The 14,351-nt window shown below is 39.6% G+C and overlaps 1 protein-coding gene across 1 annotated transcript in view; it reads left to right on the plus strand.

Moving 5' to 3' along the window:
- Positions 1–14,351, plus strand: part of Dnah7 (dynein axonemal heavy chain 7) — a 285,457-nt gene that overhangs the window by 232,838 nt on the left and 38,268 nt on the right. The window contains exons 59-61 of the mRNA XM_008835602.2: positions 1,468–1,653; positions 6,017–6,154; positions 10,040–10,270. Coding sequence (XP_008833824.1) covers positions 1,468–1,653; positions 6,017–6,154; positions 10,040–10,270 — 555 coding nt within the window. The remainder of the gene's footprint in view (positions 1–1,467; positions 1,654–6,016; positions 6,155–10,039; positions 10,271–14,351) is intronic.

The raw sequence follows: 14,351 nt of genomic DNA on the forward strand, positions 1-14,351 counted from the left end.
AGTATCTGTGCTAAAATAATGATATGTTTTAATACGAAAACCAATGAGGAATATTTCCATTTGAGCAATTTGAATACCTGGAGAATATATTCTAACTTAAAATATAGTCTTTAGTGGAGAGTTAATTAAATATACAGGTATACAAGACTGGTTCATCACTTTAATCAAATTCACTCTATCAACAGACTGAAGAGAATTTAAAAAATCATATGATCCTGTCATTAGTTGCAGAAAAAACATTTGACAAAATTTAGCATTCATCCATGATTAGAATACTCTCAGTAAACTAGAGAGAACATCTACTTGAAAAGGAATATCTGCAAAACTGACAGCTGACGTCAAGCTCAAATAGTATCTGACAAGACAGGCAGGAATTAGGCACTCACGTAGGGAAGATAGCTTTGTGAATAAGGGAAGCAGGAGGAAGAGAGGCTGCCACAGGTCAAAGCCAGATAGACTGAGCATCCTCCCAGAGACATTGTAGCGAGTGTGCTCCTTCCAATGCCTTGATTTTGTGCTCCTGTCCTTTTGCTTTAAGCCACCTAATGGTGGCCATAAGAAAGTAATCCAGGAGACCAGGCAGGCAATGCTAGGTGTTTAAACTAAAGCCTTTGAGCTCCAATAGGGAGCACGGCAGAGATATAACACATATGGAAGAGAAAGACTTAGATATTAAATGGCAAATGGAGGAGAAAATGACTTATGTTAGAAGAACAAACGCTATTAAACATATGCAACAATTAAGACTCTCGTTAGTATTTTTAAAATATCACTGTCTTTGACCTGTGAAGCTAGCAAAATTTTAAAACTGTCTGCTATAATTTCTATAGAAAAGCAATTCAGTAACATTTACAATTATTGCTTTCTGCAAAGCCCTTTCCTTGGGAAAAAAGTCATAACTTCAAAGTATTTTTTAAAATATTTCATAAAATGCCATAGGAAATACCAGGAGGTTTGACAAAGAAAACAAATGTGAGATTGAATGTAGAGTGTGATTCTAACTGTCAAAATATATATGGATATAAAAAAGCAAGGATGGAAATTAGCACGGATGGTCTTGTGAGTTATGTTGTGTTTCTTTTGCATGTCACTCAGCAATGGAAGATTTTTCAGAAATGCATTATGGTCTAACTCATTTGAGTCTGGTATATATATTTATTACCTATATATGGTATACACACATATATATATGGCATTCAGACAATACTGTTGAATAATAGATGAGTTCACAACTGAATGTAGGAGTTCCATTCAGCACTAACTGAATCAAAATGAAATAATACAAAAAGAGAAAGATCCTAGAAAAATTTGTGATAGCAGGAATATATATATATAAAAGGAAGTTGTGTTATTGCAAACTTTGGGTAAGGTGTTTAACTCAACAATAGTCATAAGCAGAAACATGATTCCCTGTAATGTACTACTGCTCATTCTTAGCTTTTTGATGACTTGAGCTCTTGACCTTAGGAACTCCCTTACGATGCTCTGCGGTACATGACTGGGGAATGCAATTATGGAGGCCGGGTGACTGACGACTGGGACCGGCGCACACTGCGCAGCATTCTGAACAAATTCTTCTGCACAGAATTAGTTGAAAATCCAGACTACAAATTTGACTCAAGTGGCATCTATTTTGTCCCTCCTTCTGGCGATGTAAGTATGCCTTCAAGTAACTTAAAGGTAGGGAAACATGAAAGTCCTTGGGTAGTGATGATATATATTTTAAATGGTAATTTCCCAGTAGGTCTTTTTATTTTTGTTGTTGTTAATACTGGTCTATGATTTCCCCAGTTATATAGGAACAGAGCACACACCACACACAGATACAGTTCTGGGTTTTCCTGTTTATTATAATGTGAGAATGGCCTCCTTAGTGTCCTGAATTCTATCACCATGAACCTCATCTTTTGGGCAAAAAAATCTTGATGCAATTAAAATGAATAAACACATGTTGGAGGGGGGGGGTCATAAAAATACCATTAACAGCAAAATATAGCATTTATATCACAATTATTTAATAGTTAATTCTAGGAATTATCTCACTACAGCATTGTTGGGGACCCCTGCTGTCTAAGGTAGCAGTCTCTTCATGTCCGGATAGCCGCAGGCGGGCTCGGCACGAATGCAGAGACTCCCTTTCTCAGCGGGGCACCTTCCTGCTCTCTTCCTGACTCACCTTTTGAAGTGCCTGTCACAGATACATATCCTCCGGCACGAAACTGCCAGGTTTTCCTGTGTGATAATCAGGCAATGTCTGACAGCCTGACAGAAGCCCACCACCACATGTAAATGGGGCATCCTACAAAGCACCTATCAACTAAGGCTTTTGCTATTGCCTCCACACTATAAATATCCTGGTTTACCCCTAATAAATCGGAGCTGAATCACTAAGACCTGGAGCGGAGCTGAATCACTAAGATCTGGAGCTGAGCAGAATCACTGAATAAAGGAGCTGTATCACGGAGTTGTACCACTGAGTCTGTCTGAAGCTGTATCACTGAATCCTGCGTCTGGAACCAGCCTGTGATACAATCTCCCTGGAGGGGGCTGTCCCTTTATAAACATTCACTCGTGAAGATCTTGCTTTCGCCCTTCTTGCACCTCCCCTCGTGATCCGGTGGCCGACGATCGTGAACATAGAGGGAGTGGCCGGTAGCTTGGAACGAAACTCGCCTGGAAGCGCAGCGACCCCCTGAGTCACCAGCATCCAGTAGTCGCGGAGAGCCAGGGACCCGAACAGCAACGCGGTGCGTGGGACCCGCCGATACAGCATCAAATTAACATTGACATTATTCTTTTATCCCTTTAAAAATGAAGAAGCATATTCACTAAGATTGATTGACTTCTCCAAAGCCTCACAAATAGAAGATTGGGCAGAGAGTGGGAACCTCTTGTGGCACAAGGCCAGGTTGTCTCTGCTGTCCCTTCCAGCCCCATTTATGGCCATCAGATTAGCACACAATAGGTTTCTAAGGACTTCTGGAACAAACCAGTTGTTTCTCATTTGATTTGCAGAAGTCAGATGACAGGTCTGAGGTTGAACCCATGGCCATGTTACAGAGACACAGATAATAGCTTGCTAACCTCAGCCCCATCATCCACTGGAACTGATGCCAGCTGAGGGTGGATACTGATTAAATGAAAAGTCAGTCTCAGAGCTTAACTCAATCATTGAGTGGACCTAGTCAACGTGGGGAGTTGGGGTAACAAGACCACCAATAGTGTATTGTCAGGGGTTAAAAAAGCAAGGTGAAGATGTATGTGGCATGACTCACATCATAAATCCACTGAGGATGAAACCTCCCTTGTTGTGTGTTCGTGAGTGTTTGCAGGTGACTACATAAAAAGTGAAAGTGGGAATTTTGCCATTGAGAAACTTGCTTGATGCTGCGGACAAGAGCACTTTCCACATTAGGAATGTCCATTGTGAACAAATACTGTATGCACCTTTCACACAGACTGCAGATGGGTAACATTTAAATTTTCTCCACTTCTCTATAATGAAACTAGATTTTAGGTCCCCATTTTCCATTTCATAATGATTAAAGGGAGACTCCCCCATAAAAACACTCCTATCATAAAGCAATTCTTGCTCTACAAATAAGTCCCTCTGAGACCACCATAACCCTCAACCATAAAGCAGTTTCTGCTCCACAAACAGGTCCTATTCTGCAAACAAATCCTTATGGGGGTAGAGGATGTGAGTCCTAAATCCTTTACCCAACTCCTATGACTATTTACATATACAAAGATACTTAAGGTACTCTGCTGTTCTGCTAGTGTGGCCACTGCAGATGCCTCCCACTGGTCAATAATCACCCCTCATTGACAAAAAAAGGTCAATTTGGATTGTTGAGGTTAATTGCTTTTCCTTTCCACCTGAACTGTTTACACTCCTATCCCTAACATTTTGTTGCTGAAATGCAAGAGAGTTCTCAGCTTCAAACTCCTATTCCCAAAGTGACAAAACTAATGTTCTGGTTTAAGTGTAACTCAGACACTGAGGACTTGCAACTAAGTGGATAACAGCTGTCTTCTCAAGCAGACCATAGTCGTACTCACAATTTCTTCCCTTCTGTCTAGGAGATGATAGAGGCTCTACAATGAAGGAAGTTTACCTATCATCCATGTCAGGGGAAGATGACACTAGGTCCTGGGTTATCTCTAGTTCATGCCTGGTAGTTTCTCAGCTATAACTTATTCCCCCAGGCCTCTGGGTTCACAGTTTGATGTGTGAACAGAAATGGTCATAGTCCTCCCAAGGACTCCAGTGATTCAATGTGGGCTACTCTGGGACCTCCTCCCTAGGTTTGGAGGTCAGATTCTGTCATGTCCACTGCCTGGGGAACCATCTCCATCCTTCTTTCAGGGTCCATAGCAACTCCTGTCACTCTCCTTGTTGAGGGCTTTTGCTTGGGCCCACTTTCTGGGTGTTTCTTGCAGCTTCTAGCCAGGACGCATACAGCTTTCCTCTAAGTCTTGCAGTATTCCTGGGTACAGGTGAGAAGGAGGCTAAGCCTATCTTGGAGTTCCAGTCGCTTTCCCCATCAGAGGGCAACATCCAGACCCCTCATGTATGTTTTGCTCTTTTCTCCTCTTTGAAGTTCTCCTTGAACAAGCAAAGACTTTCATCTTCTTGTGTGGCTTAAAAATAAACTTTTCATCTTTCTCCTTCCCATAAGTTGTGAATAAAATTTGTGTAGTTTGTGGATTTTAAAAAAGTGTGAATTTTTATATGTGCATATATGAATAAGAAGGTGTGTAATATTAATGGTGGTTTTCTCAGGATAATAAAATTTAAATAACTTATTTCTGAATTTAGGCAGACTTTTCACAATAAGTGTAAGCTAGAGCTGGGTGTGATGGTATGTGCCTTTAATCCCAGCACTCATTTTTGTGAGATCAAGGCCAGCCTGGTCTACATAGGGAGTTCCATGTCAGCTGGGGCTACAGGGAGACCTTGTCTCAAAAAAAAAAAAAAAAGAGTTAATGAAATAAAATAAATCAGAGATTATTTTTATTTATAAATTAAGAATAATCCTCAGCAAGGCCAGCCTAGGCTACATAATGAGGCCCTGTTTCAAATATATATATATGGAGACAGAGAGAGACAGAGAGAGAATATAGATATATTTGTTCATCAGAAATAGTCACCAGAAAAATGTGACTATTCTCCAGTGATCTAGAAATATGGCGGTGTCTTTGAGAGCTACATGGGCCTCTCTCAGCTCTTGGTGAACCATGGCTCAAGGGTGTTAGGGTCCAAGCAAAGCTACCTCTAGCCAGTGGGTGGCTTTGGGCTTCTTGTCTCACAAATTTGGAGAATGAAATTCATGGACTACAGAGGGTGAGTTTTAAAGAGAAGTTTATTGTAGATTCATATGTGGGAGCTTAAAAAGGAGGGAGAGCTCCTGTAGAGCAGAGGCGAGGGACATCCAGGGACTAGGGCAGCATCTAGTTGCTAGTCTTGAGTATTTTACAGGGTTCTTTGCAGAAGGTGGGCGAGGCCTGGGCAGAGGGCTGAACTGGTCAGTCCAGTTGGTCCAAACACAAGTGTCCAGGAGCAGAGGTGGTTCATTTAGGAAAAGAGGTGACCAGGAAACAGGAAGCAGAACTTTCTTCTGACATTCCAGGCCTCCAGCAAGGACAGTCAGTATCTAAACTTCTGCCTTGGCGTCCCTGCCGGACCTGACCAGTTTCTATCTCCTGTTGTGATCACTAGGACACATTTTTAAATGAAATTACCAGAATTCTCATTCTTCATTATAAATAAATAAATAAAAATAAATAAATAAATAAATATTCTAGTTGAAGGTCACATTTCTTTTTCCCTCAAAATTTCCACATAATGTTGCTTAAACCTTGGCCCAGCTGCAAGAAAAGTGAAGCATCTAGAGTGTCGTTTTCCAGGCTCAGACACTTCATGACTTGGACACTGAAAAGCATGGCTCCTGGGCCAAATTATACCTTATAATTGATGTCTGGGCTCCTCACTTCTTGTTATTCATCTTTGCAGCACAAAAGCTACATTGATTACACAAAGACCCTGCCACTGACCCCAGCACCAGAGATCTTTGGGATGAACGCCAATGCAGACATCACTAAAGATCAGTCAGAAACGCAGCTGCTGTTCGACAACATTCTTCTTACCCAGGTGTGTGTTCTGGGCAGGAGCCACTCCTCAACCTGAGTCAGGACTAATGTGTCCCCCCACCCCTATGAGCCAGCAGAGGTTCCCCCAGAAAACTCTGCCAAGTGCTGGAGCTTTTAAATGCTTCTGGAAATTCCATTTGGCTTTTCTCACTTAAGCCTTGCTCCAAAACACCATACATTATGTTCCTTTTAATTTCTTTAAGTGGAGAAAAATAATTTTACAGATACTTAGGAAACTGTTTGAGGATAGGCTCCATGTAGAATTTTACCTATTTTATTTTCAATGTCCTACTAATTCAACAGCAATTGTTCTTTAATGATTTGTCTTTATAAAATATTCCAGAACATTTACCTAGTTTATATTTAAAAAGTTCTTTCACATTATTTTACTAGGCTACATAATGATTAGAATATATAACTTCAGTATTACAAAATAAATGTAAATACACCACTCATTGGTGGAAGGCACTGGAAAGCACGCAATCCTGCTGATCAGAGCCTAAGTGCCCAGGCAAGTTGAAGGGCAAATCTTAAACTCTGTGGGCACGAGTCTGCATATTTGAATAGAAAACAGTTGTTAACCCTGTGAATCTAGCAAGAGATGTTGTCTCATATTGTTCTCTCTTTAGAGGATAAATTTTGCTTGGTTTTATTTTTATTTTTTGGAAGCAAATTAATCCAAGTACCAAGAGTTCCTATGGAATTAAATGAAATTTTAATGAACTAAGGATGCCTGCATGTTTAGTTAATCAAATTATCCAACTATCTGAATTCAGGCATGTTTATGCAATCTCATAGTGAAAATGGCTATAGCTAATGTTTATACAGCACTTTCCCTGTCCCAGCACTACTCTAAGAGCTCTGTATGTAACAACATAGTACTTATGGCAATCCAATGAGCTAGGGGCCATTATTATTCCCACTTTACAGGTAGGAAACTGAGGCACAACAAGATTAAGTATTGGCCAAAGTTGGAAAGTCTAGTTTCAGGCTAGAACTCAAAGTCTGGCTCACTGGTTTGGCTTTAAAACCTGTGCTCTGAGCTGCTGTCTTGTAGTTTTCCTTCCAGGCTCTAAGAATGGGTAAGACCTAAGATGCTAGAAAGGCAGGAAGACTCTGGGATATGTTGTTTTAGATGAAAGAATCCATGAAGCCCCCATTTCTAGTCTTCTCTACAATGACATTTTCTAATAAAACAAAAATGATAAAGAATATTTTATGTCCATTTCACACATTGCTCATATGAAAGCTTACTATTGCCAGCATAGGCACAAAAGGTCATGAAAAAACATGAATGAGTCAATCCCCAGGGACACTAGGTGCATGTCATGTACCTTATCTGACAACAAGATGTATACAGTGTCTTTTGGCTTTATTTAAACTTGATGATGTGTGTCACATCGTAGAACCCAGAAAACAGTGGGCTCATTACAACAGAATGACTCAGAACCAAATATGCTTAAATACACCAGGGCTGTCTTCTCAGTATGTGACTAAACAACTTATTTCAATACCCTTGGACTCAGATTGGTGCGTTCGACTAGTAGAGTAAGCAAAAAGACCAGAGCTGCAAAGCTTGGTGAGCAAGTTAATGACAAGAGTTTTGCATTAATGTGCTTATGTAAAACATCTCAAAAAAATGGAAGAGGGAGAGATCAGAGTTGAGAGTGTAATTTTTGTAGTGATTTTTTTTTAATTTTTTGCTTAATGGTAATACTCGTTTAAACAGGAAAATATTATAGAACCAATATATTGTAGGCTCTTTGAAGAGGCTAAATTCCTAAAGGTCTCCTTAAAAATAAACCCTACTTATCTCTATTTAATAAAAGAAACACAGCCCAATGAGGCTGTAATGCTACTACTTTGGAGGCAGAGGTGGGAGTAAGGCCTGCTGGGAAGCTTAGTGAGACTTTTAAAAATTATTATTTGTGTGTGTGTGTGTGTGTGTGTGTGTGTGCGCGGATGCGCATGTGTGTCTCAGTGCTGGTGGAGACCAGAAGAAGGTACCAGACAGGTGGTTGTGAGCCTACCCCCCTGGGGGGCAGAGGTACAGGTGGTTGTGAGCCTACCCCCCTGGGGGGCTGGGAATGAACTCAGTTCCTCTGCAAGGGCAGGAAACACTCTTAACTGCTGGGCCATCTCTCCAGCCCCTCTATTGTTTCAAAATAAATAGTTAAAAGAAAAAAGGGGGACTCTTGGTATTGCTTAGTGATAGAGCGGTTGCCCATATATAAGGTTCTAGGCTCAATTGCCAACATGAGGTGTGGGCAGGAAAGTAATCTTTAGCAGACTGAGGAAGGGCAATTGTGAAAACGCTAAAGAAGGGAATTTCCTTCCTTTTCCTTAAAAGGAAAAACTAAGCTAAACAATTACAAATAAGCAGCACCTTGTAGCACTCAATGCTCACTATCAGTTGAACATGACTTTCCAGAACCCACCATCCAACTATGTGATTGTGGTGTTGAGAAAGAAGTAAGGACATCTGTGTTGCTGAGATAGTCTTCGTACATTTTGGGGTGATTATAGGCCTGGGTTCTTCTGTGTGTTGTTTTTGTGGATTTTTTTTAGGACAAGGGTACAAAGCTAGCTAGAAAATAGATTTTAAATGAGTTTGCACTACTCCATGTCTACTTCAAAAAACAAAATGCAAGCCAGGTATGGTGGCACACACCTTTAATCCCAGCACTCTGGAGACAGAGGAAGACGGACCTCTGTGAGATTGGGGCCAGCCTGGTCTACATAGTTAGTTCCAGAACAGATGGAGCTACAGGGAGACCCTATATCAAAAAAAAAAAAAAAAAAGGTCAAAGCCAAAATAATACAAAATACAAATTATTCTACAAATGCACTTTTAATTAGATATTTCATTAAATTGGGCCCAATATTCAATATATCTTCCCTCTGTTATTCATTTTAAATATTCATTGTAAACTAAATATTTTAGGACTGTAAGAAAGAATAATTATATGGGTATAACTCTTTTATTTTACTATCCTATAATTAAAACTTACCTGCATTTATTATTTTACTGTCTGACCTAATAGGATCTTATGGTAGTTTGTGGTAGGTAGGTAGAAATCTAAGTGTTTACCGAATACATTTATAGAATATTTAATTTTGTTATAGAAACCAGGAAATGTAAAATCTGAAAGAAGACTAAGCAATTTTCTTAGACTGGAGAAATATGAGATATTCATCTATATTTCGATAGTGATTATTCTCCCCCCCCTTCCACATATGTATATTTGTTCTGAAAATTTTAAGAGCCTTTCCAGGAAATATAGATTCATTTATGAGATGCCACTATAAACATATGAAACAAAAATTGCATTGGAACCCACCTTCCTTGCGTCTAACGTGAATCACTACTGTCTGGCTTCTCTCCATAACTCTTCCAGCTGCTTGGAAGAGATGAGCTTATTTTCTTCGACCTAGAGGTTCAAGGAGAAAACCGTATCTCTGCTTCTGGCAGCCCGTGCACATCAGAGTTATTAGGCATCAGAGTTATTAGCAAATATATTTTGTGGCAAGTTTTCTCAAGGCATGATCAGATTTCCATCTTCTGGGGTTTAATGTCCATCATCGTTTGGACGTGCAGTGCTCGTGCTGCCTGGACCTGCAGTGCCTTTTTCCTCCTCTGCCAGGCAAGAGGCATAGTGCGTTTGCATCCTTCAAATCCTGTTCCTCCTCCTCTTTTACAACTGTTTTCTCTCAAAACTTCATCCCCTCTGGATCTTAGTTTCTTAATAAATCTTGTGTGGTGAAGGATCATGGGTGAAAGAGCAGATCACTGTTCATTCTTACAAAGATTTGTCCCACAGTTTTTCCTTTTCAGCTACTCTTTGACCTTTATGGGGGTATTTGAGTAATAGTCTGGATTCTTCAGTCTCGCTCATCAGGTTCTGGTACAAAGTCATCAGATGAAGTAGTAAATGACGTCACTGGTGACATCCTGGGGAAACTTCCAAACAACTTTGATGTGGAGGCTGCAATGAGGAGATACCCAACAACTTACACTCAGAGCATGAACACCGTGCTTGTCCAAGAGATGGGACGCTTCAATAAGCTGCTGATAACTATAAGAGAGTCATGCATTAATATTCAAAAAGCAATCAAGGTAAGGTCACTAAGTTAAACATAGCACACATCAATTTAACAAATATTTATTAAGTATCAATACTATACAAACTCTATTCTTGATTCTAAGGATAAATAAATGTCCTGATCCTGGGTAACTTATAGAATTCTGAGAATAACCATTAATAACAGACACAGAAATACAGAGTATGCTAGACAGCATAGTGTGCAGGATAGGGTGCTAAGGAGGGAGACACTGTGTAAAGGAATAAAGAAGTCAAAAGCCTCTGTCCTCTCAAAGCTTGCATGTTAGCAAGGGGGACAAAAAATTAAACAAATCTGTATATAATTCTTTTGTGGTTTTCTGTTTCCCTATAGCCCCAGCTGGTCTGGAACTCACTATGTAGACCAGGCTGGCCTAGATCTCACAGAGATCCACCTGTCTATGCCTCCTGAGTGCTGGGATTTAAGATGTGTGTCACCTTACCCAGCTCCATATATAATTTTTTTAAGTGATAAGTTCCATAGGAAAATCAGACACATATATAATTCTTTTGTGGTTTTCTGTTTCCCTATAGCCCCAGCTGGTCTGAAACTCACTATGTAGACCAGGCTGGCCTAGATCTCACAGAGATCCACCTGTCTATGCCTCCTGAGTGCTGGGATTTAAGATGTGTGTCACCTTACCCAGCTCCATATATAATTTTTTTAAGTGATAAGTTCCATAGGAAAATCAGACAGGATAAGGAGGTAAAGAATGGTCAGTGAGAAGCTCTCTTAAGTCAGGCTGGGACAGGTTCTTCTGAGGACAGAGGTCTAAATGGCATTAAAGAGTAATCCACAGGACTGTTAAGGGAGAGCAGTTCAGTCAGATGATTTGACAAGGAAGGGGAAAGTCAACAGCAGTACCATCACAGCATGATCCAGAAGCACCAGAAGAAGGCTGATGGGCTGGAATGGGATGAGCATCATCAGAAGGGGTGTTGGTGCCAGGAGCAGGACTGTGGTGGGTTTTCAGCTATGGCTAGGACCGTGAATGTTTTTAAATATAGAGGTAAGGGCATTAGAGGATTTTAAGCAATAGAGTAAAATGAGCTGTTTGACATGTTTTAAAGTTCACTTTGACTACTACCAGAAGGATTGTTGGGGAATAAGAGCCAAACAGAGGCCCCTTACCCAGCTGAAGAAGCCCAGCTGAGTTGGACTCTGAAGTGGCCTTGGGGGTGAAATAAATAGTTACTTATGTGTGGTTAGGATAATTGGAAGTTGATGTAAGAATAAGCAAGAGAGGAGTCATGGATAATTCCCAGATGTTAAGATGCTTGGCCTCAGCAAACAGAAGGTCTAGAAGGGGCTGGTTTCGGAGAGAAAGTCAAAAATTATGTGATCAGATTAATTTTGAAGTGTTTCTATAGAGTCAGTGAAAAGATCACTGTTAAATGCATGCTTGAGAGTTCAAGGGGGGAGTCAAGGCTAGGTATAACATTCATTCTATTATATGTTGATATAGTTAGAAATAAAATTCATAAATTATCTCAACTCTTTTGGTAGTACTGATGAGCATAGATTATTTCTGACGTCAGTCTCTCCCATTTAACCTCCCAACTCCCATTGAACCTGTTGTAATTACCTTTCTTGGAGTCTCTCATCATTCTCTTAATATTTCTATATGTGGGCCTGGAGAGATGGCTCAGTGGTTAAGGGCACCTGCTGTTCTTCAAGAGGACCCGAGTTCGGTTCTCAGCCCCCATGTGGTAGCTAACAACCATCCATAACTCCAGTTCCAGGGGAATCTGATACCTTCTTCTGACCTCCACAGACACTGCACAACATGGGTACACTTACATACATGCAGGTAATGTACTCATAAAATAAAAACAACAAATAAAAATTTTAAAAAGTAGTTCCCTAATGTGTGAAAAAATCATTTCAAATCTGAAAGCCCTAATTTGCAGAGGCCTCTGTGACTGATGGAGCAAAGCAGGGCCACCTCAGTGGCTCAGTGACCCAACCAATCTATTTGGGAAAATTCTACATGAGATTAAGTGACTTGATGCATTTTTAAAACATCAGGACCATAAAAATGATAATTCCCAATATATAAACTATTTGTGAAATAGGACAAAATCTACTTCTTACAGTTATATAAATGAATTTCTACAATAAACTTAAGGATAGAGATTAAGCCTTTTGTTTATAAAAAAAGTTCTATTAAGAAACTTAAAAGAAATAGTATATAACTGTTAATAATATTTTTAGATTGCCAAAAATTCAAAATTGGGGACTGGAAGGATGGCTCAGCAGCTGCTCTTCCAGAGGACCCAAGTTCAGCTCCTAGCACCCATGTTGGGCAGCTTTCAACTGCCTGTAACTCCAGGGCATGTGTGCATGTACACACATACACACACACACACACACACACACACACACACACAATAAATCTTTAAAAAATTAAATTGTAAAAATGTCCGTTAAAGACATGCACTTATAACAGACTTGATCTTGCTTATGTACTGTCCTATTAAATGTTCACTGTATAGTACTCACTGTTGCTAAAATTTTTACTTGTTTTTAGAACTATAAACTTGTACAAACTCTTGGTAATATCAGTGAAAAGTGAAATCTCTTTCAGTCTAATTATGTATTTATTCATGTACTGCTTGTAAAGGCATAGGCACAATACTGTTAATCTGCCTTATTTTAATAAAAATTGAAGCAAATCCAAATAGTATGATAAGGGAGAGTTACAGTTGTTCATATAGAGAGATGCCAGGAGGTATTGATAAGTGAAAAAAGGAAGCTTGGGGCTAGAGACATGGCCCAGCAGTTAAAACCACTGGCTACTCTTGCAGAGGACCCAGGTTCAATTCCCAGCACCCACATGGTGAAAATAACCATCCATAACTCCAGTTCCAGGGGACTCCAACACCCTCTCTTGACCTCCACAGGCATTGCACAACACAGGTGTCCTTATACACATGCAGGCAATATATTCATAAACATAAAAATAATAAACAAAGAAAAAGACGAAGCTGTATGGCTTTGTGGGTTTTATTACTCAATTTGGATTTTTAACTATGTATATCTGCTCAGTAAGGTTGTATCTGCCTGACATCTGTCAATAAAAGATTTGATATCATTAGAGTATAATTAACTTAGAAGTGAATAACAAAAAGACTATGAAATGTCCATGTATTTGGAAGTTCAAGAAAACTCTTCTAGGGACTAGAGTGATTGCTCAGCAGTTAAGAGCACTGGCTGCTCTTGCAGAGAACCCAGGTTCAGTTCTCAGCACCCATATGGCTGCTAACAACCATCTATAACTCCAGTTCCAGGGGATATGGCGCAGTCTTCTGACCTCCACAGGCATTATATGACATGTATGAATGTATGGGTGCACTTCCATACATTCAGGCAAAACATTCAAATATATACAAACTCTTTTAACAATGTATTGCCTAAAGAAAAAATTTAAATAAAAAAAATAATTCCCATTAAATCATAATGAAAAAAACCACATATTGACATGTTAAAATGATGAAATATATCTTCAAATAGACCTTAGAAAAGCAAAAGGCCTAATGAACTACAAAACATAATATACTCAACCAAGCCACAGCTGTCATTTTAAAGGATCTTCAGAAGTGATCAAGAAAAAGAGAGAAGTAAAGAATAACTGAAGTGAGGCTAGAGAGACGGCTCAGAGGTTCAGAGCACTGGCTGCTCTTGCAGAGGATCTAGGTTCAGGTCCCAGCACCCACATGACAGCTAACAACTGCCTTAACTCCTTAACTCTAGTTCCAGGGGACTCCAACGCCCTCTTCTGACTGCCATGGGCACTGTACAACACAGGTACACTCACGTACATGCAAGCAATATAGTCATACACATAAAATAAAAATAATAAATATTTAAAGAAAAACAAAAGTAAAATAAAAAAAATAACTAGTGTTCACACAGGCTGAACATACCTAATCTGAAATGTTCCTAAATCCCAAGCTTTAAAACTGTGAACATGACCCTACATGTGGAGGATTACATTATTTGACTTCAGAGTCAAAATGTAGGTACAATGAAAATATTATATAAAAATACCTTCGGACTGTTGTATATGGTATATA

The sequence above is a fragment of the Nannospalax galili genome, unplaced genomic scaffold (genome assembly GCF_000622305.1).
Source record: "Nannospalax galili isolate Female #2095 unplaced genomic scaffold, S.galili_v1.0 scaffold115, whole genome shotgun sequence".
Taxonomy (NCBI): domain Eukaryota; kingdom Metazoa; phylum Chordata; class Mammalia; order Rodentia; family Spalacidae; genus Nannospalax; species Nannospalax galili.